This window comes from Carcharhinus amblyrhynchos, chromosome 10, assembly GCF_965287045.1.
Source record: "Carcharhinus amblyrhynchos chromosome 10, sCarAmb.v2.hapA, whole genome shotgun sequence".
Lineage (NCBI taxonomy): Eukaryota > Metazoa > Chordata > Chondrichthyes > Carcharhiniformes > Carcharhinidae > Carcharhinus > Carcharhinus amblyrhynchos.
Window position 1 is genome coordinate 94,997,511 of NC_137333.1, and position 22,805 is coordinate 95,020,315.

Consider the following 22,805-nt stretch of genomic DNA (forward strand, 5'->3'; position numbering starts at 1 on the left):
ATTGCAAAAGACCAATTCCTTCCATCTGACCTTCAGCCTGCATACATTCCATCAGATTCAAAACTAAAAAATCCACAAGTTGGTGATGGCAACCAAAAGCATGGCTCACCAGTCACAAGGCTAATTCAACAAAGCAAGACAGACATTATCATCCGCACTTTTACATCTTTAAAGGATACAGTTTGTTGTGGTTGTTTTACTGGGCTAGTAATACTGAGACTTGGATTAATAATCCAGAAAAAGTGAGTTCATATTCCACCTTGGCAGTAGGGCATTTGATTAATTTTTTAAGTGGCTCTCCATCATTTTTCCAGGGCTATTAGGGGTTAATGCCAAATTATTGGCCTTGCAAGCGGTGTCAACATCCCAAGAATGAATATTCAAGAAGGCAGCTCATCGCCACTTTCTCAAGGGCAACTAGGGATGCAATAAATGCTGGCCAGACAACAATGCTCATGTCCCATGAATGAATAAAAAAAATTTGAAAAAAAAACCTGAACCGACACACAACTAGAAGTTCCTATCAAAAATATTAATTTCAATTTAAAAACAATATATTGTAATATTACTTGATTGAGTAATAAACAATATATTGCACATTTCTCTATGGTTATAAAGAAAACCTTCAGTAATGGATTTTTCATTACCACATACAAGACATTCGGGAATTGATTAAAGAGAGCAATCTAATTGAGGGATTCAGTTGAGTGAATGATTGCAGTTTTGATCTCACTTTACTACGCAGCCATCTGAAGTTCATTTATACAGGAGTGATATATCGCTCTTAATCCCCATCTAATAACTATTGACTGTCATGATATTACTATCAGTTGCTCTAGTATTTATTAACTGCATTCTTTCATCACTGAAAATGGCAGGAATATGGTTAAACTTCACCAAAGAAAGAAGAGCTGGTCAATCACCTGTAATAGATTGTTCAAGGTATCAATTACTTTACCAACCCGACAGTCAGATCCTACAAGTCCAGATTGCAAATTCAACATCCGCATGAAAAATTCTAGTTAACTACCAACAGTCAAAGTGCAAGGCAGATAAAACAATAGGTAAATCAGGAATTACAGGACAAAGCTGGGTGACGTCCACAGATTTGTGAATGTGAGGTGGCTAGGTTTAAGGTTGGGAAAGAAGTGCGAAAGTGTAGATTTCAACATAATGAATTTATGGGGTAGTAAAGGAGGCACTGCCTTCTTAAGCTACATCCATGTTTTTGCTCAGATTAGCAAACAAGGAGAAAAAAAAAGTTCTGCGATGCCAAGCTTGAGTTTAACATGAAGAATGCACATTATAAAACATTTCAAGCTCTGAGGAAAGTACAAGTTAAAGTAGAAGTAACTGGAAATGCAACACATCTTGTCTAAGAACACCATGTGGAAAAACGAATGCATATCGAACAAGACATTTTCAGTTTAGGAAAACAGTGCCCACAGCGATGTTGATTAACAAAAGCAAGAAAAAAGTTGCAGTCAGAAAAACTGAGATTGGAGTTTGTTTATTGCTCCCTTTCCAGGACAGCAAAAGGTGTTATGAAGCAAAAATAGTTGTTAGCAGTCCAATTGAAGGAATCAGAAGAATGAATAGTTCCAATCTCAATTTCTCAACTATTCAATGTCATCTTTTAAAGCCAGAATTATTGGTTTGGGGTTTACTGGATATTATTTCTATTATACATAATACCTTGGAAACAAATTAATCTCAAATTTTTAGGAATATAGTTTCATGAGTTGTCCATTAGGTCTACCGTGCCTGTTTTGGAGTGGCCAATCTGCCTCTTAATTTCATCGCCTCGCCTTGTTTACATTTCTCTTATAACACTGAGGAATAAAAAAAAGTGAATCTCAGTTTTAAAATTACTGACTGAACATTCAATGCTCTTCGTGGGAGTATTCCATACCACTACCACTCTTGGTGTGAAGTTGTCTTTTCTAAAACAAACCTTCCTTCTAAAAAGGAATTTAATGGCTTCATAAAATCCCTCAATTTTAGCTTTTGGAAAAACACAGGCAGCAGCTGCTGCCACGACATACAAAAAAAAGTAGGCACCTGATTGACAACCAGTTATTAAAAAGAAAGCTTCAAGAAGATGTTGACAATTTGATTATAAGCCATTTTGTGCATCAGTAACCAAATAAAAGGAGGTGGACTTCTTGTATATATAAATAATGTGGGTGTACAGATGAACAAATCTCAAAAGCATACATTTCAGCAATATACTGTTGCAAGCAAGGCAAAATATTATAAGTTATATAAACTTGAGGAACAAAAAAAAAGCCTCCTTAACCTGGGCTTAATGCTCCTTCCACTCACATTGTTGGCCACTTTAAGACTTGAATAGCAGGTTAGGTGTAAAGATTCGCATTCTAATCAGTAATCTGTAAACTGTCTGTGCTGTTATATGCTCTGTCGGAGGCCAGAACTCTCCAGTCGCCTGACGAAGGGGCAAGCTCCGAAAGCTTGCGAGTTTACTATCAAATAAATCGGTTGGACTTAAACCTGATGGTGTCAGACTTCTTACTATGTTTACCCTGGTCCAACGCCGGCATCTCCACATCGTGTAGGTACACCCACAGTGCCATTAGGAAGGGAGTTTAAAGATATTAATGCAATGACAGGGAAGGAATGACAACGTAGTTCCAAGTTAGGATAATGTGGAGCTTGTGGGAATGTCCAGGTGGTAGTGTTCCTGTGTCTGCTGTCCTTGTTCTTCTCAGTGGTAGTTTATTTATTCATTAGTGTCACAAGTCGCCTAACATTAACACTGCAATAAAGTTACTGTGAAAATCCCCTAGTCACCACACTCTGGTGCCTGTTCAGGTACAGAGGGAGGATTTAGCATGGCCAGTACACCTAACCAGCATGTCTTTTGGACTGTGGGGTGAAACCTATGCAGACACAGGGAGAATGTGCAGGCTCCCGCACAGAGTCATCCAACTGGGAATCAAACCCAGGTCCCTGGCACTGTGAGGTAGCTAACCACTGTGTCACCATGTTGGAGGCGTTGAACGTTGAAAGTACCATTCAAGTGAACTGCTTTAATCTGAATGGTGACAAACTTCCTGGAGCCGCATTCATCCAGACAAGTGGAAAACATTCTATTACACTCCTTGTGGAAAGTGGACAGCCTTTGGGGAGTCAGGTGGTGAGTTATGCACTGCTGAATTTCTAGACTCTGACCTGTTCTTATAATTCGTACAGTACATACATGGCTAGTCCAGTCCAGTTTCTAGTCAATGGTGACCCCAGGTTTTTGATAATAAGGGATTCAGCAATGATAATGCCACTGAATGTAATGGCAACATGGCAGATTCCCTTGTTGGAAATGGTCATTGCCTGGCACTTCTGTGGTGTGAATGTTACTTGCTACTTATCAGCCCAAGCCTGAGTGTCGTACAGATCTTTCTGTAGCTGCACATGAAATATTTCAGCATCTGAGTCACAAATGATACAGTTTGCCATCAGTGAACATCCTCACTTCTGATCTTACGATAGAAGAAAGACCATGGATGAAGCAGCCCAAGATAACTGGGCTGAGGACACAACCCTGAGGAACCCTGCAGCAATAGCCTGGGAATGAGATGATTGGCCCCATCCTCCACCAATTCCCAATACGTTCAATTTTGCTAGGGGTCCTTCATACCACATTAGGTCAAATGCTACTCTGATGTCAAGGGGTCACCTTCACCTCATGTCCATGAGTTCAGCTCTTCTGTCCATGTTTGAACCAACGTTGTAATGAGGTCATGAGCTGAGTAGTCCTGGCAGAACCCAAACTTAGTGTTAGTGAGCAGGTTATTGCTGAGTAAATGCCACTTGATAGCATTTAATGACTCCATCTATCACGTTACTAATGATCAAGAGGAGGAGATGAAGTGGTAATTAGCCATATTGGATTTGTCCTGCTTTTTGTAGACAGAGCACACCTGGGCAATTTCTTTGCTGGATATTATCAGGCTGTATTGGAACAGCCTGGCTAAGGGAACACAAATCTTCATCTGTACTACTAATACTGCCAGGGCTATTAGTCTTTGCATTATCCAGTGCCTTCAGCCATTTCTTGATATCATGTGGAATGAACCAACTTGGCTGATGATTGGGCATCCATGATGCTGTGGACTAGGCAGAGATAGATCATTCACTTGGCACTTCTGGTGGAACATAAGAACATAAGAAATAGGAGCAGGAGGAGGCCACCTAGCCCCTCGAGCCTGCGCTGCCACTCAATAAGATCATAGCTGATCTGGAGGTGGTTCAGTTCCACTTATCCTGCTCCCCATAACCCTTAATTCCCTTATTGATCAGAAATCTATCTACCTGTGACTTAAACATATTCAACGAGGTAGCCTCCACCTCTTCAATGGGCAGAGAATTCCAGAGATTCACTACCGTCTGAGAGAAGTTCCTCCTCAACTCTGTTCTAAACTAACTCCCTCTTATCTTGAAGCTGTGTCCTCTAGTTCTTGTTTCCTTTCTGAGTGGAAAGAATCTCTCTACCTCTACCCTATCTAGCTCCTTCATTATCTTGTATGTCTCTATAAGATCATTTAAGAAGATTGTTGCAAATGCCTCAGCCTTGTCTTTTGTACTGCTGTGCTGGGCTTCCCGGTTATTGAAAATGGGGATAGTTGTACAGCCTTCTTCTTTTGATTGTTTAACTGTCCACCACCATTCAAGACCGGATGTGGCAAGACTTCAGAGCTTGGATCATATCTGTTGGTTGTGGGATTGCTTAGCTCCGTTGCCTGCATGCTGCATCCACTGTTTGGCATAGAGGTAGTCCTGTTTTGAAGTTTCACCAGGTTGACACAACCTTTTAAATGTGCCTACTGCTGCCCTTAGCATGCTCTCTTGCACTCTCCACTGAATTAGAGTTTGTTCCTGGCTGAATGAGCCAGCTAATGGTAGAGTGGGACATTTGCTGGGCCATGAGGTTACAGATTGAAGTTGAATAGAATTCTGCTGTTGCCAAAGCCCCTGATGGATATTGAGTTGTCAAATCTATCTAAATCTATCGCAATTAACTCTGTGGTACAGGATTGGGAGCAGTACAGAATTCAACAAAGGATTTAGAAGAAGAAAACAGAATATGCAAGTAAGCTTGCAAGGAATGTAAAATCTGACTGTAAAAATTTCTATAGGTATGAGGGATGAAAAAGACAAAAGGTCCATTACAGTCAGAAACAGGAATACATAATAGGGACAAAGAAATAGCTGACCAATTAAATACATACTTTGGTTCTGTCTTCACGAAGGAGGACAGAAGAGATCAAAAAATGTTGGGAAACACATGATTCAGTGAGAGGGAAGAACTATAGGAGATTAGTATTAGTGAAGAAAAGGTGTTGGGGAAACTGATGGAACGAAAGGCCGATAAATAAGAACATAAGAACATAAGAAATAGGAGCAGGAGTAGGCCATCTGGCCCTTCGAGCCTGCCCCGCCATTCAATAAGATCATGGCTGATCTGTCGTGGCTCAGTTCCACTTTCCCGCCCTCTCCCCATAACCCTTAATCCCCTCTCTTATCAAAAACCCATCAACCCGCTTCTTAAAAATATTTAGCGAGGCAGCCTCCACCACTTCAACGGGCAGAGAATTCCAGAGATTCACCACCCTTTGAGTGAAGAAGTTCCTCCTCAACTCCGTTCTGAACCGCCCCCCCTCTATCTTGAGGCTGTGCCCCCTAGTCCTACTGTCTTTTTTGAGCGGGAAGAGTCTTTCCACCTCTATCCTATCCATCCCATTCATCATCTTATACGCCTCAATGAGATCTCCCCTCATTCTTCTAAACTCTAACGAGTACAAGCCTAGTTTATTCAGCCTCTCCTCATAGCTCAACCCCCTCAACTCCGGTATCAGCCTAGTAAACCTCCTCTGCACTCCCTCCAAGGCCAAAATATCCTTGCGCAGGTGCGGCGCCCAAAACTGCACACAGTACTCCAGCTGCGGCCTCACCAATGCCCTATACAGCTGCAGCAAATCACCAGGGCATCCTCAATGATATTGTGACTAATTTGATTTTCCTAATCTATATGCAGATTAAAATCACTCTTAATTACAGATGTTCCTTTATTGCAAGCATTTCTGATTTCCTGTTTACATCATTTCCGACATCACTACAGTTTGAGGATCTATAAGCGAGGGTGATGTCAAACAAGTTTTATCCTCTGGCTGGTTTCCTCAACATCTGCTGAAGGCCAAGTCTAGAAGCCATGTTCCTCAGAACTGGACCAGCTTGATCTATGGTGATGCATACTCTTGGTGATGGATATTGCAATCTCCCATGTACAGTATATTTTGCACCTTTACCACCCTCACAGCTTCTTCCAATTTGTGTTTAATATGGAAGAGAACTGGATTATCAGCTGAGGAAATGGTGGGGGTTCACAATCAGGTGGTTTCCTTGCCTGAGGTTTCACCTGGTGCATGAAACTTCATGGGTCCCAGCGTCAATGTGGAGGATTCCCAGAAAACGCCCTCCCAATTATCACAGAATCCCTACAGTGCAGAGGGAGGTCACTTGACCCATCAAGTCTGCACAGACCAGAATCCCATCCTTGCCCTACCCCCACAATCCCACTTATCCACCCTGCTAATCCCCTGACACTAAGGGGCAACTTAGTATGGCAGTTAACCTAACCTGCACATCTTTGGATTGTGGGAGGAAACTGGCCGGAGGAAACCCATGCAGATGTGGGGAGAATGTACAAACTCCACACAGTCACCCGAGGCAGGACTTGAACCCGCGTCCCGAGCACTGTGAGGCAGCAGTGCTAACCATTACACTACTGTGCCACCCTTTATAAACCAGTAACCACTCTACCACCATCTCTAAGTGGATCCGTCCTGTCACTGGGACAGGACATGGTGATGTTTAGGAGAAGGTCTGTAAAGTATGATTCGATGAAGGCATTGCTTGGCAAGTCCGTGGGACAGCTTTCCCAATTTTGGCACAAGTTCCCAGATGTTAGGAAGGAAAACTTTGCAGCATTGAATGCTGGGTGTGCCATTCTCATTTCTGGCATCTAGGTTGGTGCATTCTGTCTCATTCCTTTTTGATTTTGTAGTAATTTGCTAGGCAATTTCAGAGCCAATCATATTTTGCTGGGTCTGGTGTCACATTTAGGTTAGACCTTGTAAGGACAGCGGATTTCCATCCCTAAAGGACATTAGTGAACGAGTTGGTTTTTATGACAATTGAAAAAAAGTTTTAGATTTTAATTAATTGAACTTAAACTCAACCAGCCATAGTGGGATTTGAACCCATGTACCCAGAACTAAGCCTCCGGACTACCAATCCAGTGACAGTCGCACTATATTCCACATCTTCAATAAAAGTCAATAGCAAAACTACTACTTATATCGCCCTACAAATGGCAATATTCTCCGACATATGTACCACTGAATTGGACTACGTGAGACTTAACTTGCATTTCTTCAATAGCTTGTTAGCAAATCAGAATAGATGAATGAAAAAAACAGAAATATAGGTCCCTTACAAAGTCATCCTTGGTACATGGGCTGCAGCTATCAATATCTAAATGCCAAATACTCTTGTCTTCTCGTATAGCAACTACCATGTCAGAAATTACCAGGAGCTGATCTGATTAGGATCAGCTGTCCCAGTTCTTATATTAGATAGTAATGTTCTTGCTATAATGCACAAGTACAAATATAGTGCCAATCCAGAATGTGTGCGTGCTACAATACAAATATAGCACTAATTCAGAAAGCACGTACAACAGTACAAATATAGGCTCAATCCAAAATGTGTATAATATATTTGCAGAGGCCCAGAAACTTGATGTTGAGCAATTTTACTATTTTATGCAATTCCTCAAAATTTCCAAACTTGAGGTACAAGCTATTTTTAAAAAAAATCTTGCACTGAGGCAAAACATGAATGATTTTCTATTGCATTAGAGAAAGCCATATTAGCCAAACGTGAAGAATCCTTACTGAATAGGCCAACGCTTGGATTACTTAGAAGTATGCACTTAAAAAATCAAATCAAAATATCTAACTAGTTAGAAACTACATCGATAAGGGAGCTGACTCTCAACATAACTTAGACAAAAATTTCACAAGACTAACAATTCCCAAAATGATTACAAAAATTGACCACTTAAGGAGCCACTCAGCTAAAGGTAAAAACTGTAATTGCTCCACCGTTCCTCTGCTGCCAGCTTATTTACTGTCTTTTTTTGTATAGTTTCAAGCCATGTCATAGAAACTAAAAGGAGTAGGCCATTTGACCTTTCGAGCCTGCTCTGCCATACATTTTGATCATGGCTGATCAAATTCAATATCCTGATAACTCCTCACCCTCCCATATCCCTTGGTCCTTAGTCCCTTGAGCTATATCTAATTTCTTAGACCATAAGACATACGAGCAGAATTTGGCCACTCTACCCATCGAGTCTGCTCCACCATTCAATCACGGCTGATTATTTTTCATCCCCATTCTCCTGCCTTCTCCCCATAACCCCCGATTCCCTTATTAATCAAGAACCTGTCTTAAAGACACTCAATGACCTGGCTTCCACAGCCTTCTGCAGCAAGAGTTCCACAGATTCACCACTCTTTGGCTGAAGAAATTCCTCCTCATCTGTTTTAAAGGATTGTCCCTTTAGTCTGAGGTTGTGCCTTCTTGAAATCAGACAATGTTTTGGCCTCAAATACATTTTGTGGTAGTGAATTCCACACATTCACCACCCTCTGGATGAAGAAATTTCTCCTTTGTTTTCATACTGTTGTTGCTTGCCTGATTTTTTCTTTAAATTTTTTCTTTTTTTTATTCATGGGATGTGTGTGTAGCTGGCAAGGTAAGCATTTATTGTATTGAGCGACTTGCTAGGCCATTTCAGAGGGCAATTAAGATTCAACCACATTTTATTTGACTTATTGTCACATGTATTGGCATACAGTGAAAAGTATGGTTTCTTGTGCCCAATACAGACAAAGCATACCATTCATAATGTATCTAGGGGAGAAGGAAAGAAGAAGGTGCAGAATATAGTGTTCCAGTCGTAGAAAGATCGATTTTAATAAGGTAGGCCCATTCAAAAGTCTCATGGCAGCAGGGAAGGAGTTGTTGAGTCGGCTGGTGAGTGATCTCAGACTTTTGTATCTTTTTCCTGTTGGAAGAAGCTGGCGGAGAATCTGTTGGGGGCGCAGGGGGTCCATGATTATGCTGGCTGCTTTCTGAGGCAGCAGGAAGTGTAGATGGAGTCAATGGATGGGAGGCTGGTTTGTATGATGGACTGGGCTACGTTGACAACCTTTTGTAGTTTTCTGCAGTCTTGGTCAGAACAGGAGCCATACCAAGCTGTGATATATCCGAAAAGAATACTTTCTATGGGCGCATCTGTAAAAATTGGAGAGTCACAGTGGAGATGCCAATTTCTTTAACCTCTTCAGAAAGTAGAGGCATTGGTGAGCTCTCTTAACTATAGCATTGGTGTGGAGGGACCAGAACAGGTTGTTGGTGATCTGGATACCTAGAAACTTTAAACTCTCAACCATTTCCACTTCACCCCCATTGATGTAGACAGTGGCATGTCCTCCACTATACTTACTGAAGTCAATGACTATCTCCTTTTTACCTACACTGAGAGAGAGATTATTGTCAATTTACTATTCCAACAGATTCTCTATCTCCTTCCTGTATTCTGTCTCATCATTTTTTGAAACTGGTCCACAGCAGTGGTGTTATCAGCAAAGTTGAAAGTGGAGTTGGAGCGGAATTTGGCCAGTCAAAAGTGTCCGAGGAGAGTAGTAAGGAGCCAAGGACATAGCCTTGTGGGGCACCAGTGTTGACAACAATCATGGAAGAGGTGTTACTGTCTATCCTTACTGACTGCTGTGAATTAGGAAGTCTAGGATCCAGTTACAGAGGGAGAGGCCGAGCCCTAAGCCACAGAGTTTGGGGATGAGTTTTTAGGAACAATGGTGTTGAAGGCTGAGCTGTAGTCAATAAACAGGAGTCTGATACAAGTGTCTTTGTTACCTAGGTGTTCTAGGGTTGAGTGTAGGACCAGGGAAATGGCATCAGCTGTAGACCAGTTGCAGCGTTAAGCGAACTGTGGTGGATCCAGGCAATCTGGGAGGCCGGAGTTGATCTGTGCCATGACTAACCTGTCGAAGCACTTCAAAATGATGGACATCCCAATCACAGGGTGATGGTCATTGAGGCATGCTGCTGGCTTTTCTTTGGTACAAGGATGATGGGCATCTTCTTGACCTCAGATGGTGTAAGGAGAGCTAAAAATGTCTGGGAACCCCCTGCCAGTTGGTCCACGTAGGATCTGAGGGACGGATGGCACTAGGATGGGGATAGAGGGATATGGTCCCTGGAAGAATAGGGGGTTTTAGTTCAGTCGAGCAGCATGGTCAGTGCAGGCTTGGTGGGCTAAAAGGTCTGTCCCTGTTCTATAATTTTCTTTGTTCTTTGAGTGCTTGTCTGAGTTAACATTGCTGTGGATCTAGAGTTGCATGCAGGTCAAATCATAGAAAGATGACAGATTTCCTTCCCTAATGGACATTATCAAACCAGACGGGTTTTTACAACAATAGACAATGCTCAGCCTGGCCTCTGAAATTGGAAGATGCTGGTGTGGTGGCAATGACACTAGATAAGTAATCCAATAATGCAGGTTCAAATCCCAATATAACAGCCAGTGAAATTTAAATTAAATTCATCTATTCTGCCTAGGTCCTCCATCTATTTAATTTGTCTTTCACTGTAAGTTACTCTAACATTCATGGAATGTTATAGTTTTGTTGTCGTTCTTTGAAGAAAAAGGCCCAGCAATGCAGCAAAATGGCGACTATTAGTTACTAAGTTGGAGATGGTGACTGCGCGTGTTCAAAAGCAGTGAAGGGGAAATGAAGAACTGGGAGGCAGTATTGGGTAGGGTAAAGGAAGGGACATATTGCGTAAAGCAAACTGGCAGGGGGAAAGGATTGGGATGGACAAGAAATCCATGCTTGGAATGCACCTGCACTTTGGACTAATGGTCAAGTTGGCGTTACAACAGATGGTAATTTAGAAAAGCAAATCCAAGAGTTGCTAGAGCTCATAAACATTAAAAAATTCAAGGGCTTGAGCCTGGAAGACAATGCAAAGACTATGGTTCCAGAGATGGGGTAGACAAGGAAACCTTGAGGCTGGGACAGAAAGTATATCTGCCACTAAGACTTGAAAGATAATATTTATGCTGGCAAAACTGGGTTATTATTAATTATTCATTAAATAGCTTAAAAAAACTGAAAACGATTCTAAAATTATTCCAATTTACAAGGTCAATTGATTGGCAAATAACAAAGAGAATTTGTAAAGCAAGGCCTAGTGGAAGGCACGATTAGGATAATTAAATGAATAGCTGACAAGAGCTTGGAGACAGGAGAAAGATTACATCTGAAGCATGTCGCAGCCTGTTCTGTGCTTCATGTCCTGCTTCTTCTCAGCAAAATTAATAGTCACATTGATAATAGGGGTTAATTAAAGAAAGACAGCATAAATGTAAAGGAAAATCATGTTTAATTAACTTGAAGAGTTTTTTGAAAAGGTAACAAAGAAGGTTGATGAGGGCAATGCAGTTGATGTGGCGTACGTGGATTTCCAAATGGAATTTGACACAGTGACCAAAGTTACAGCTCACAAAATAAAATAGATAGTCGCAACATGGGCACGGAATTGACCAAATGATAGAAAGCATAGTTGTTAATGAATGATTTTTAGGCTGGAGCAAGGTTTGCAGTGGCGTTTTCCCAGGGTCAACATTGAAATCCTTGTTTCACCTGATGTATATTGATTACTTAGAACTTGGTGTACAGGGTGCAATTTCAAAGTTTATGGATGATAAAACTTGAAAGCACTGTGAACTCTGAAGGATAGTGCAGAACTTCTAAAGGATATTAACACGTTGGAAGATGAAGTATAATGCAGAGATATGTGAGATGATTCATTTCAGTAGGAAGAACATAGAGAGACAGTACAAATTAAAGGGCACAAATTAGAGGGAGTGAAGGAGCAGAGAGACTGGGTACATATGTGCATGCATCATTGAAGGTGGCAGCATAGCTTGAAAATGTGGTTAATAAAGCATCCAGTAATTGAGGCTTTATTAATAGGGGCACAGAGTACAAGAGCAAGGAGGTTGTGTTGGATTTGTCCAGGCCAATAGTTTGACCTCAACATTTTGTTCTGGACGGCACATTTTAAGGAGGATGTGAAGGCATTGGAGAGAGAGGAGAAATGATTTACATGAATGGTTTCTGGGATGAGAAGATAGATTGGAGAAGTTAGGACTGTCTCCTTAGAGAAAAGACTGAGAAGTGATTGGGTAAAAGTATTCAAAATCATGAGGAATCTAAACAGTAGGTAGGGAGAAACTGTTCTCATGGTGAAAGGATCGAAAACAAGAGCAAAAATTTAAAATAACTGCTAAAAATAAAAAGTGATATGAGAAAAAAGTCTGGAACGCATTGCCTGAGAGCATGGTGGAGGCAAGTTCAACTGAAGCATTTATAAGAACAAGGAGCAGGAATTGGCAATTCAGCTCCTCAAGCTTGCTCCGCCACTTAATATGATCGTGGCAGGTTTCATCTCAGCCTCAATCCCATTCAAAAGGGAATTAGACTTATTTAAAAAGGAAAAACATGCAGAGTTATGGGGAGAAGGGGAGAAAATGACACTAAGAATAACCATCGTTCAGAGAACCAGTGCAGACAATATGGGCTGTAAGATTTCAGTGGAACATTTTGTTCCATCCCAATCTATACTTAAGCCAAATTTTACTTTCTCTCTCCACCTTGTTTAGTAAAATGAGACTGCCCCCAGTTTGCCTCATCCCAAGCCAGCACTGAGTGACAGGAAAAAAGCTATGATACTCGTTACCCTGCTATTGCTCCCTCTTGAGGAAAGAAAGGATAGAAACTTCAATAAGTTTTCAAAAAAGAAGTTTGCCAAAATGAGAGGGAATGAAGTTACTATTGGAATTGCCCAAAAACAGTGCAGGGACTCTAAAATCCTCACCATCCCCAGGAAATAATAACAACTGACAACAAAATTAAAGATTACTTAAAAGCTGTACTTTTTTTACTTCAGTCATGGAGGAAAGTACTGTCAGTTTTTCATGAATGAAAAGGTACAATGTGGAGGAATAATTACAAGGAAAGCTTGTGAACAATTAATTGCATGTAATTATGGTCCCATGCCTCCAATAGCATACAATTCAATTTGTAGGAACATAGGAACAGGAGTAGGCCATTAAGCCCCTCAGGCCTGTTCCACCATTCAATCAGGTCACGGCTGATCAACTTCATTTTCCCACCTTTGCTCCAAATCCCTTGATGCTGTCAGCCTCAGAAAAAAAAATTAACTATGTATGAAAGTATTCCTAGTCAGAGACTTCGCATTATAGCTTGTAACCATTTATTATTTTCTAAAGGTAAGTGGTGCAGTTACAAATTTTCTAAATATGTTATGTTTGCACAGTTGTTCACTTACATATTACCATTTTAATACATTTGTTTGGCCAAAAGACAAAAAGAGTCCTGAAGGCATATAGGACAGGCAACTTGTGAACATGTTTGGGAAAAAAAAAAGTTGTGTTTTTTAACTTCATGCTAAAGTGTTTACCTAACTACCACAACAAGAATACAAGGAATGAAGAATCACCCATGTGAGTACTCTGAAAAACAGCAGTCACATTTTGCAGGAAGTGATTCTGAACATTGTTCAAAGAACTGTTCCTCCAATCACAGCCGTTTCTCTTCTGCCTTTGGTGTTGCTAGGATTAATAGTGAGCCAATTATTAGCAATTGTGGCAGAGAACCTGTCTCCGATCGGAAGAACAGCTTTATTCAGCCAGAGGCCTCAAAATATGCTGCGACAGGAGCAGCGAATCTGCCAGGGAAGGGGGAAGAGTCAAAGTAGCTGCAGTCCAGGATGGAAAAGGAGTGAGCAACAGGCAGGAGGATGAATGCATAGGAATGAGTGCCAGGCAGGGGAGAGGAACTGCCGCTGGTGGGGTGAGGGAGGACTGAGTGAGTGGCAGGTATGGCAAGAGTGACGGAAAGAACACGAGCACCCAGGAGTTACAGTGAGCGAGTGACTGTTGTTTGGAAGGGCATGTGCGAATGAGTGAGCGACTGCACACCAACACAAACATACGCACCCACTCACATTTACTGAACTCTTACACACTGCTCATTTTTATTACTTTGTTTTAACTTAACAGCTTTTTGCTATGATGTCGCTGTACTTTTGCTCAGCAATTGTTTCTTTCCTAAATCCTCAACTTTCCTTTGAAATTCAGTTTTTGTGCCAAATCATCATGCCCAATCCATCACACAAACCAGCCTCCCATTCATTGACTGTCCACACTTCCTGATGCCTCGGCAAAGCAGTCGGCATAATTAAGGACCCCACACACCCCAGATTTTCTCTCTTCCACCTTCTTCCTTTGGGAAAAAGATACAAAAGTCTGAGGTCACATACCAACCGACCCAAGAACAGCTTCTTCCCTACTGCTGCCAGACTTTTGAATGGACTTACCTTGCATTAAGTTGATCTTTCTCTACACCCTCTAACTTTCCACACCAATCTCTGCTTTCCCCTCCCAACCCTAACCTTAGGTACACAGACGTAGAAGATAGGAGCAGGAAATGGCCATTTGGCCCTTCGAGCATGTCCACCATTCGTTACGATCATGGCTGATTGTCCAATTCAATAGCCTAATCCTGCTTTCTCTCCATAACCTTTGATCCCATTCACCCCAAGTGTTATAGAAACATAGAAGATAGGACATTGTAAAGCTTTGTAAGTTTTGCTGTAATTGGCTAATTTACAACAGATTTAGGATAAACATAGAACTTTTATGGGCTGTATGGTTCAATCACATATTACAATGCATTTGCCAAATAAGCTATGGGAAAGCTCTTTGTAAAAACATGACAGTTTTGTAGGTATGGTTTTCATTCATCTAAAAATGTGTAGCAATATTCAACTAATTTTAAACAAAAAAATTTGTTTCAAATGAAAAAACATGCAAAACTCACAGCCTTAATCCCCGATGACCTCCTTGTTGCTCGAGTGTTTAATCCATTTCTAGGACTTGAAAATGTGCCAGATGGGAGAGCTGAAGTAAGCTGGGATGGAGGACTTGAACAGAATTTGGAAGTGACTAAAGGGGAAGTTGAGCAACCCAGTATGTTCAACTCGGAGGTGGGATGTTTGTTGTTATTGCTTCCAGTTGGAGGCTGGTCATTTGTTGCAGCTCCACTGCCTGTATCAATTGTTTCACCACTCTCTATTCGTTTCAGGTAATCTTTCAGCATGGACTGCGTCGTCGTCTCACTCAACCAGTAGAGGAAGAGCTCATCAACTTTCATTTTAAGAACAGGCTGCAGAACTGGAGCGGCCGGCATTGTTAATTTATTTAGGATATATCGAACAACCAAGATTATTGTAGGAAGCTGCGCCGTGGAAGCTGAAGTCCTATTCTGTCTTCCTCAACTTAATTCAAATAATAAATTCCTGAGTAAAGAAAACAAAAATGTTGTTAAAAACTCAGTACTTTTTTTGAATCCCCGCATTTGATAAGGCTGATAGACCATTTGCTTTGCAGCCAATGCCAAATTAAACACTTGAACCTGTCAGCAAGTAACTAACAAGGGGAACTTGAGTGAACTCACCTGCTGATCATTCCCTCCCTCCTGTGAAAAGCAAGCCAGGGATTGGCATCACAGAACAGTTACAACACAAAAGGCTATTCAGCAGTCCATGCCAGCTCTCTGCAAGATCAACCTAGCTAGTTCCTATCCCCATAGCCCAGTACTTTATTCTCCTTCAAGTGCCTATCCAATTCTCTTTTGAAAACCATCACCTTTTCAGGCAGCATATTCCAGATCCTGCAGCACCAGTTGTAGCGGAGACTTAAAATTTGTGATGAGGGAAAGTTCAAGGGCGTGCTATATTATAACATTACACATTATCTACAGCAACTTTAAAGATTTTAAATTCAACTTTAACCATAGAAGCTTGTGAAACTGAATGGAGGAAATCTGATCATTTATGATCTGACACCAGAAAAACAATCAGGAAATAACAACACGTTTGTGTAACACCTTTAACATAATAAAGCATCTCAAAAGCATGATTGAACAAAATCCAATACCAAGCCACATTGAGGCAGATAGTCAAAGAGATTGACTTTAAGGAGCATCTTCAAGGAGGAACAAGAGTTGGAGACAGAATTCCAAAATTCAGGGCTTAGGCAGTTAAAGCTGTGGACATTAATGGTGCAGCATTTAAAACTCGGGGTGTTCAAGAGGTCAGAATTAGAGGAGCACAGGTATCTAGGTGGACTACAAGGCAGGAGGCAAACTTTTTGGTCCTGTTCTCATTCAAGGAGAAATTAAAAGAGTCATCAACACTACTGTGAAGTAGCAATTGCTGAACGATGCCCAGTTTGGGTTCCACCAAGGTCACTTGGCTCCAGATCTCATTACTTCTTGGTTCAAACTTGCACAAAAAAAGCTGAACTCAACATGTGAAGGGGCTATCCTAGATTTCAAGGCAGCATTTAGTTGAGTGAGTCATCAAGGAGCCCTTGAAAGATTGAAGTCGGGGTATCAGAGGGAAACACCTCCACCCATTAGAGCCATACCTCACACCAAGGAAGATGTTATATTTTTTGCAATTGCAGATCTCCAAGAGATCAAGGTAGTGCCTTAGGTCTAACCATCTTCAGCGGCTTCATCAATGACTTTCCATCCATCATTAGGACAGAGACAGGGTTATCTGTCAATGACTGCACAATGTTCAGCATCAATGATTAACTCTTCAAGCACTGATGCAATCCATGCACGTGCAGCAAAACCTGGACAGCATTCGGGTTGACGATGAAAGTAGAACATGACATTCACATAGTTACTCGTGTATCAGAAAATAATCACCTCCAACAAGAGAGAATCTAACCACCTCCCCTTGATACTCAACAGTATTGCCATCACTGGATCCTTCAGCATCAACTTTTCGAAGTTATAATTGACCAGAAAGTTAGTTGGACCAGCCACACAGAGGGTGCTGAGTGTCTGGAACAAGCTACCAGAGGTAGTAGTAGAGGCAGGTACAATTTCGTCTTTTAAAAAGCATTTAGACGGTTAATGGGTAAGATGTGTTACGAGTTGTGTGTTTATGCAGACGAGTGGGGCTAGCTTAGGGGTTTAAAAAAAAGGGCGGTGTGGACAAGTTGGGCCGAAGGTCCTGTTTCCGTGCAGTAAACCTCTATGATTCAATACAAATACAGTAAAATTCCAAATGAGTCAAATCCCAGAATTCGCTCACAAATTTGGTGTGAAATGATAGCCAAGGCAGCCCGTTCCTACATCAATGTGTCTTTATATAACATGCCTACAAATGGAGTCTTTCAGACTTTTACAGTATAAAGAGGGGTCCTTCAGCCTATCAATGTCAAATGCCAAGTGACAACACAGTAAATAAAGCAGCAAATGTTTGAAAAAGTTTTGGTTCAATTTCTTCACGGCTAACAATAGCTTGACCTTGTAAAAGGCTGAGCTTTGGTTGAAAATGTTGAGAATTGGCTAGAGATACACTCTGTAACCTTTCTCTACTTGGATTTGTATGATATAGTCCATCATGTTTTCAATGCAGCCAAACATGTAAGGGCAGCACAGTGGTTAACACTGCTGCCTTTCAGTGCCAGGGACCCAGATTCAATTCCAGCTTCGGGTCAACGTCTGTGTGGAGTTTGCTCATTCTTTCCGTGCCTGTGTGGGTTTCTTCCGGATGCTCTGGTTTCTTCCCACACTCCAAAGTTGTGTGGGTTAAGTTGATTGGCTATGCTAAATTGATCCTAGTGCCAGGGGATTAACAGGGTAAATATGTAGGATTACAGGGATAGGGCCTGGGTGGGATTGCAGTCATGTAGGCTTGATTGGCTGAATGGCCTCCTTCTGCACTGCAGGGATTCTATGTCTTTGATGTTTTCGTGCTGCAGTGTGAAATTCCAGAGAGCCACTACAGCTTTCGCACTATTGACTGGGGAAAACAGGTGGCGAACATTCAGTGGATTCTTCAGGGGCATTGGGCTTCTTATTTGAAGAATGTACTGCATCATCTTTTCAGTCACAACATGCAACTGTGGCGTCTGGCACCATATTTTACACCTTCTTCATCATGAACATGATCTCTAGAACGGTTTAATTGTATTCCTGCTTCTCATCAATCAGCAGCTATCTTTGTTAGGTTAAAGGTTCCTAATCACCCCTGTTACATTGGAAGATGCTTCGTCATGTTGTTGGGAGGCAAACATAGCAGGTTGAAGCTATGGGGCAGTTAATTGTAATGATGACAATCTTCTTTTACTTTCACCGATACATTTTATCCACTTTCCTGATCCCTGCTTCAAAAAATGCTGGGGTCAACCAGGTGGTTTTATTTTGTGGATAGTGTTACAACATTTGTAAAGCAAAGTGACTTCCGGGACCTTCCTATCATAAGCAGCAGCAGCAGTTTTTCTATGCCGTCCATGTTAGCGCAGATCATAACAATGACCATGTTCCTTGCTCTGCTTTCCACCATTATATGTTTCACCTTTAAACATCAAAGAGCAGTCTGGCAAAATACAGTAAAATGGTCTAGTTTCATCTGGCTTAAGAATATCTTATGGTGTATAGGCATTTAAGATGTGGACGAAACCATTTTGAAGACAATCATTTGTGGCTGCTGCATAACCACTGCACCTTGTGAATGTGAGACTTATTATCAGTAAGCTTGCATATGACATGAAAATTGGTGTGTGGTTTAACAATAGTAACGAGGAAAGCCTTAGATTACTGGATGACACAGATGGGTTGGTCAGATGAGCAGAACAGTGGCAAATGGAATTTAACCCCGAAAAGTGTGAGGTGATACATTTTGGGAGGACTAACAATGTGAGGGAATGCACAATGAATGATAGGATACTCAGAAGTACAGAGGACCAGAGGGACACTGGGATGCAAGTCCAAAGATCCCTGAAGATAGCAGGACAGATAGGTAAAGTGGTTAAGATGACATATGGGATACTTGCCTTTAGTGGCTGAGGCACAGAATATAAGAGCTGGGGGATTGTAATGGAGCTGTATGTAGAATAATGTATGCAGTTCTGGTCGTTACGCCATAGGAACTATAACGGGTGCAGAGGAGACTCATCAGGATGTTGCCGGGGCTGGAGTGTTTCAGCTATGAAGAGAGGCTGGCTAGGCTGGTATTGTTTTCTTTAGAGCAGAAAAGGTTGAGGAGGGAGGGGCACCTGATTAAGATATACAAAACTGTAAGGGACATAGATAGGAAAACCCTTTAGTCAAGGTATCAATAACCAAGGGGCACAGATTTAAGCTGAGGAGACTTCGAAGGATTTGAGAACATTTACACCCAGAGGGGGTGGGCATCTGGAACTCATTGCTTGAAAAGGGTGGTAGAGGCAGGAACCTTCATAACATTTAAGAAGCATTTAGATGAGCACCTGAAACGCAATGCTATACAAGGCTATGGAAAAAGTGCTGAAAAATTGGGTTAGAATAGATAAATGTTTGATGGCCAGCACAGACATGGGCCTCTTTTTGTGCTGTACAACTCTACAAATCCCTCCACCATCAATGCACAGAGTGTACCACAGCAACATAAACTGCAGCAACTCAGCAATGTTTCTTTGACGGAATGTTCCAAGCTCAATCTTACAACTTGGATGAATAAGCGCAGCAGATGCATGGAAACATCCTTGGAACTATGTCATTGTAGCACAGCCAAAATCCTGAAACTCCCTCCCAAACAGTGCTGTGGATGTACCAACACAGGTGGAATTGCAGCAACTCAAAAAGGTGGCTCAACACATCCTTCTCAAATGGGGATGAGCAACAAAGGCTGACAAGTTCCAGGGGCACCCATGCCCCATAAAAACAATACAACTCTCAGGGGTCATGTAAATCTGTGCTTGGAAATCTTGGGAGGAGAATAATGGAAGATTTTTTAAAAGGGTGAGGGGGAGAAAAAATAAGTTGTGAAAATTAGCCTGTATTGTTTCAAAAAAGAGCAAAGTGTCTTATAAAAGTTATTTCTTAGCAAATAAATGATTTGCAGATTAACACTGTCCAAAATAAGGATCATGATAAAATGATAACGTTGTTGTAGAAGTCAAAGTAGATGTATCTTTTCAAGCAAAACACATACACTGGCAAACATAATTAAGCAAAAATAAAATTCTGATTTTGTCATATATACATTTCAATTTAAAATGAAGCATTGAACGCAGGTCCCTATTGCTTCACAGCGCCAGCGACCCACGTTCAATTCCCGGCTTGAGCCTGTGCGGACTCTGCACATTCTCCTCGTGTCACTGAGAGTTTTCTCTGGGTGCTCTGGTTTACATAAGAACATAAGAAATAGGAGCAGGAGTAGGCCATCTGGCCCTTCAAGCCTGCCCCGCCATTCAATAAGATCATGGCTGATCTGTCGTGGCTCAGTTCCACTTTCCCGCCCTCTCCCCATAACCCTTAATCCCCTCTCTTATCAAGAACCCATCAACCCGCTTCTTAAAAATATTTAGCGAGGCAGCCTCCACCACTTCAACGGACAGAGAATTCCAGAGATTCACCACCCTTTGAGTGAAGAAGTTCCTCCTCAACTCCGTTCTAAACCGCCCCCCCTTTATCTTGAGGCTGTGCCCCCTAGTCCTACTGTCTTTTTTGAGTGGGAAGAGTCTCTCCACCTCTATCCTATCCATCCCATTCATCATCTTATACGTCTCAGAGATCTCCCCTCATTCTTCTAAACTCTAACGAGTACAAGCCTAGTTTATTCAGCCTCTCCTCATAGCTCAACCCCCTCAACTCCGGTATCAGCCTAGTAAACCTCCTCTGCACTCCCTCCAAGGCCAAAATATCCTTGCGCAGGTGCGGCGCCCAAAACTGCACACAGTACTCCAGCTGCGGCCTCACCAATGCCCTATACAGCTATAGCAAGACCTCCCTACTTTTATATTCAATCCCCCTCGCTATGAAGGCCAACATCCCATTCGCCTTCCTGACCACCTGCTGCACCTGCAAGCTGGGTTTTTGCGACTCATGCACAAGGACCCCGAGGTCCCTCTGCACCGTCGCCTGCTGCAGTTTTTCTCCACGTAAGTAATAGTCCTTCCTACCATTCTTCCTACCAAAGTGGACCACCTCACACTTGCCAACATTAAATTCCATTTGCCATTTCATGGCCCATTCGCCCAGCCTATCTAGATCCTTCTGCAGACTCTCCACACCCTCTGCACAATTTGCCTTTCCCCCAATCTTGGTGTCATCAGCAAATTTCGACACCCTGCACTCGGTTCCCTCCTCCAGATCATCTATATAAATGGTAAATAGCTGAGGCCCCAGCACCGACCCCTGGGGCACCCCACTAGTCACCAACCGCCAATCCGAATAGCACCCATTGACCCCCACTCTCTGCCTCCTATTTGACAACCAATCCTCTATCCACGCTAACACCCTACCCCCAACTCCATGTCCCCTGATCTTCTGCAATAACCTCTCCTCCTGCAGTCTGAAAGACATGCTGGCTAAGCATATTGGCTATGCTAAATTCTCCCCCAGGGTACCCGAACAGGCTGGGGAATGTGGCGACTCGGGAATTTTCACAGTAATTTCACTGCAATGTTAACATAAGCCTACTCATGACACCAATAAAAAAGTGGTGTTAATGTAAGCCTACTTCTGACACCAATAAATAAAAAAGTGCAGTAAAAACCAGGCAACTTCAACTAATTGAGAAGAAAATGATTAATAAAGGGGAAATGCAGCCTGTTAGTTCTGACCCTGTAAAGGGGAATGGGGGCGGGGGGAACTGAGGGGGTGGAAGAGAAGTGAGGGGGGGTGGTTTGGCCTAGTTAGGGGAGTGAAGCCTGGCGTTTGGTTGCCATGCCATCCAACCCTGGGCAGCAGGCCATCTGTGGAATCGGGCCCCTGGGGAGCTCCCACAGCGCTGCGAGCTGTTGCTACTGCAACCAGCATACCTACCCCGCTGCTGTCGCGCTCCCCTCACTCATTTACTCCCCGGCCTGTCAGCTCACCTCCCGCCTCTTGCTCACCTCCTCCGCCCCCTCCCAGCGGCAGGGACTCCGACTCCCAGGCAACTGCCCCTCTCCCCGCGCCCGGCCTCTCGCGAGAACAGCTGCCGCGCTCTCCGGTCACCCCGGCAACGGCGCCATGCGGAAGACCCGCCCCCTCCCTCCTTCGCAGGTGGCCGCCCTCACTCGTGGAGAGCCCCGCCCCTCCCGCGGCGGCCCCGCCCCCTTCTCGCAGGATAGCCCCTCCCCGCTCCATCGCGGAAGAGCGTCGTCCCCTCCTTCGCGAGAGAGCTCCCTCACTTGCGGGACAGCCCCGCCCCCTCCTTCACGGGGTAGCCCCTCTTTCCCGCCAGAGCCCCAGGAGGTGCTACAGTAGACATGATGATGCCACATGGCAAGCTCCTATGCACTGATGGTGCAAGTTTTTTTTGTTGTTTTTATTCCAATTCAATCAAATCAAGTTCAATTCAGAGTCTAGACATTCCCGATCGAAGCTGACAAGGCAGGGCTCTCACCTCCTGTCTTGGGCTTGAGCTCCATGATCCAAGCTGATTGGAGTAACTACATCATTTAATTCCCTCCTTCTGCACACCGTCTTCCAAATTTTATTTTGTTTATTAGTGTCACAAGTAGGCTTACATTAACACTGCAATGAAATTACTGT

The 22,805-nt window shown here is 42.7% G+C and overlaps 1 protein-coding gene across 1 annotated transcript in view; it reads right to left on the reverse strand.

The window, feature by feature from the left end:
• ppp2r3b (protein phosphatase 2, regulatory subunit B'', beta) overlaps nucleotides 1-22,212 on the reverse strand; it is a 131,955-nt gene extending 109,743 nt beyond the window's left edge. Inside the window, exons 1-2 of the mRNA XM_080197645.1 lie at nucleotides 22,163-22,212; nucleotides 15,081-15,558 (exon numbers count right to left, since the gene is read on the reverse strand). Of these exons, the coding sequence (XP_080053771.1) occupies nucleotides 15,081-15,449 (369 nt within the window). The 5' untranslated portion in view covers nucleotides 15,450-15,558; nucleotides 22,163-22,212. The remainder of the gene's footprint in view (nucleotides 1-15,080; nucleotides 15,559-22,162) is intronic.
• Between the last annotated feature and the right edge of the window lie 593 nt (nucleotides 22,213-22,805).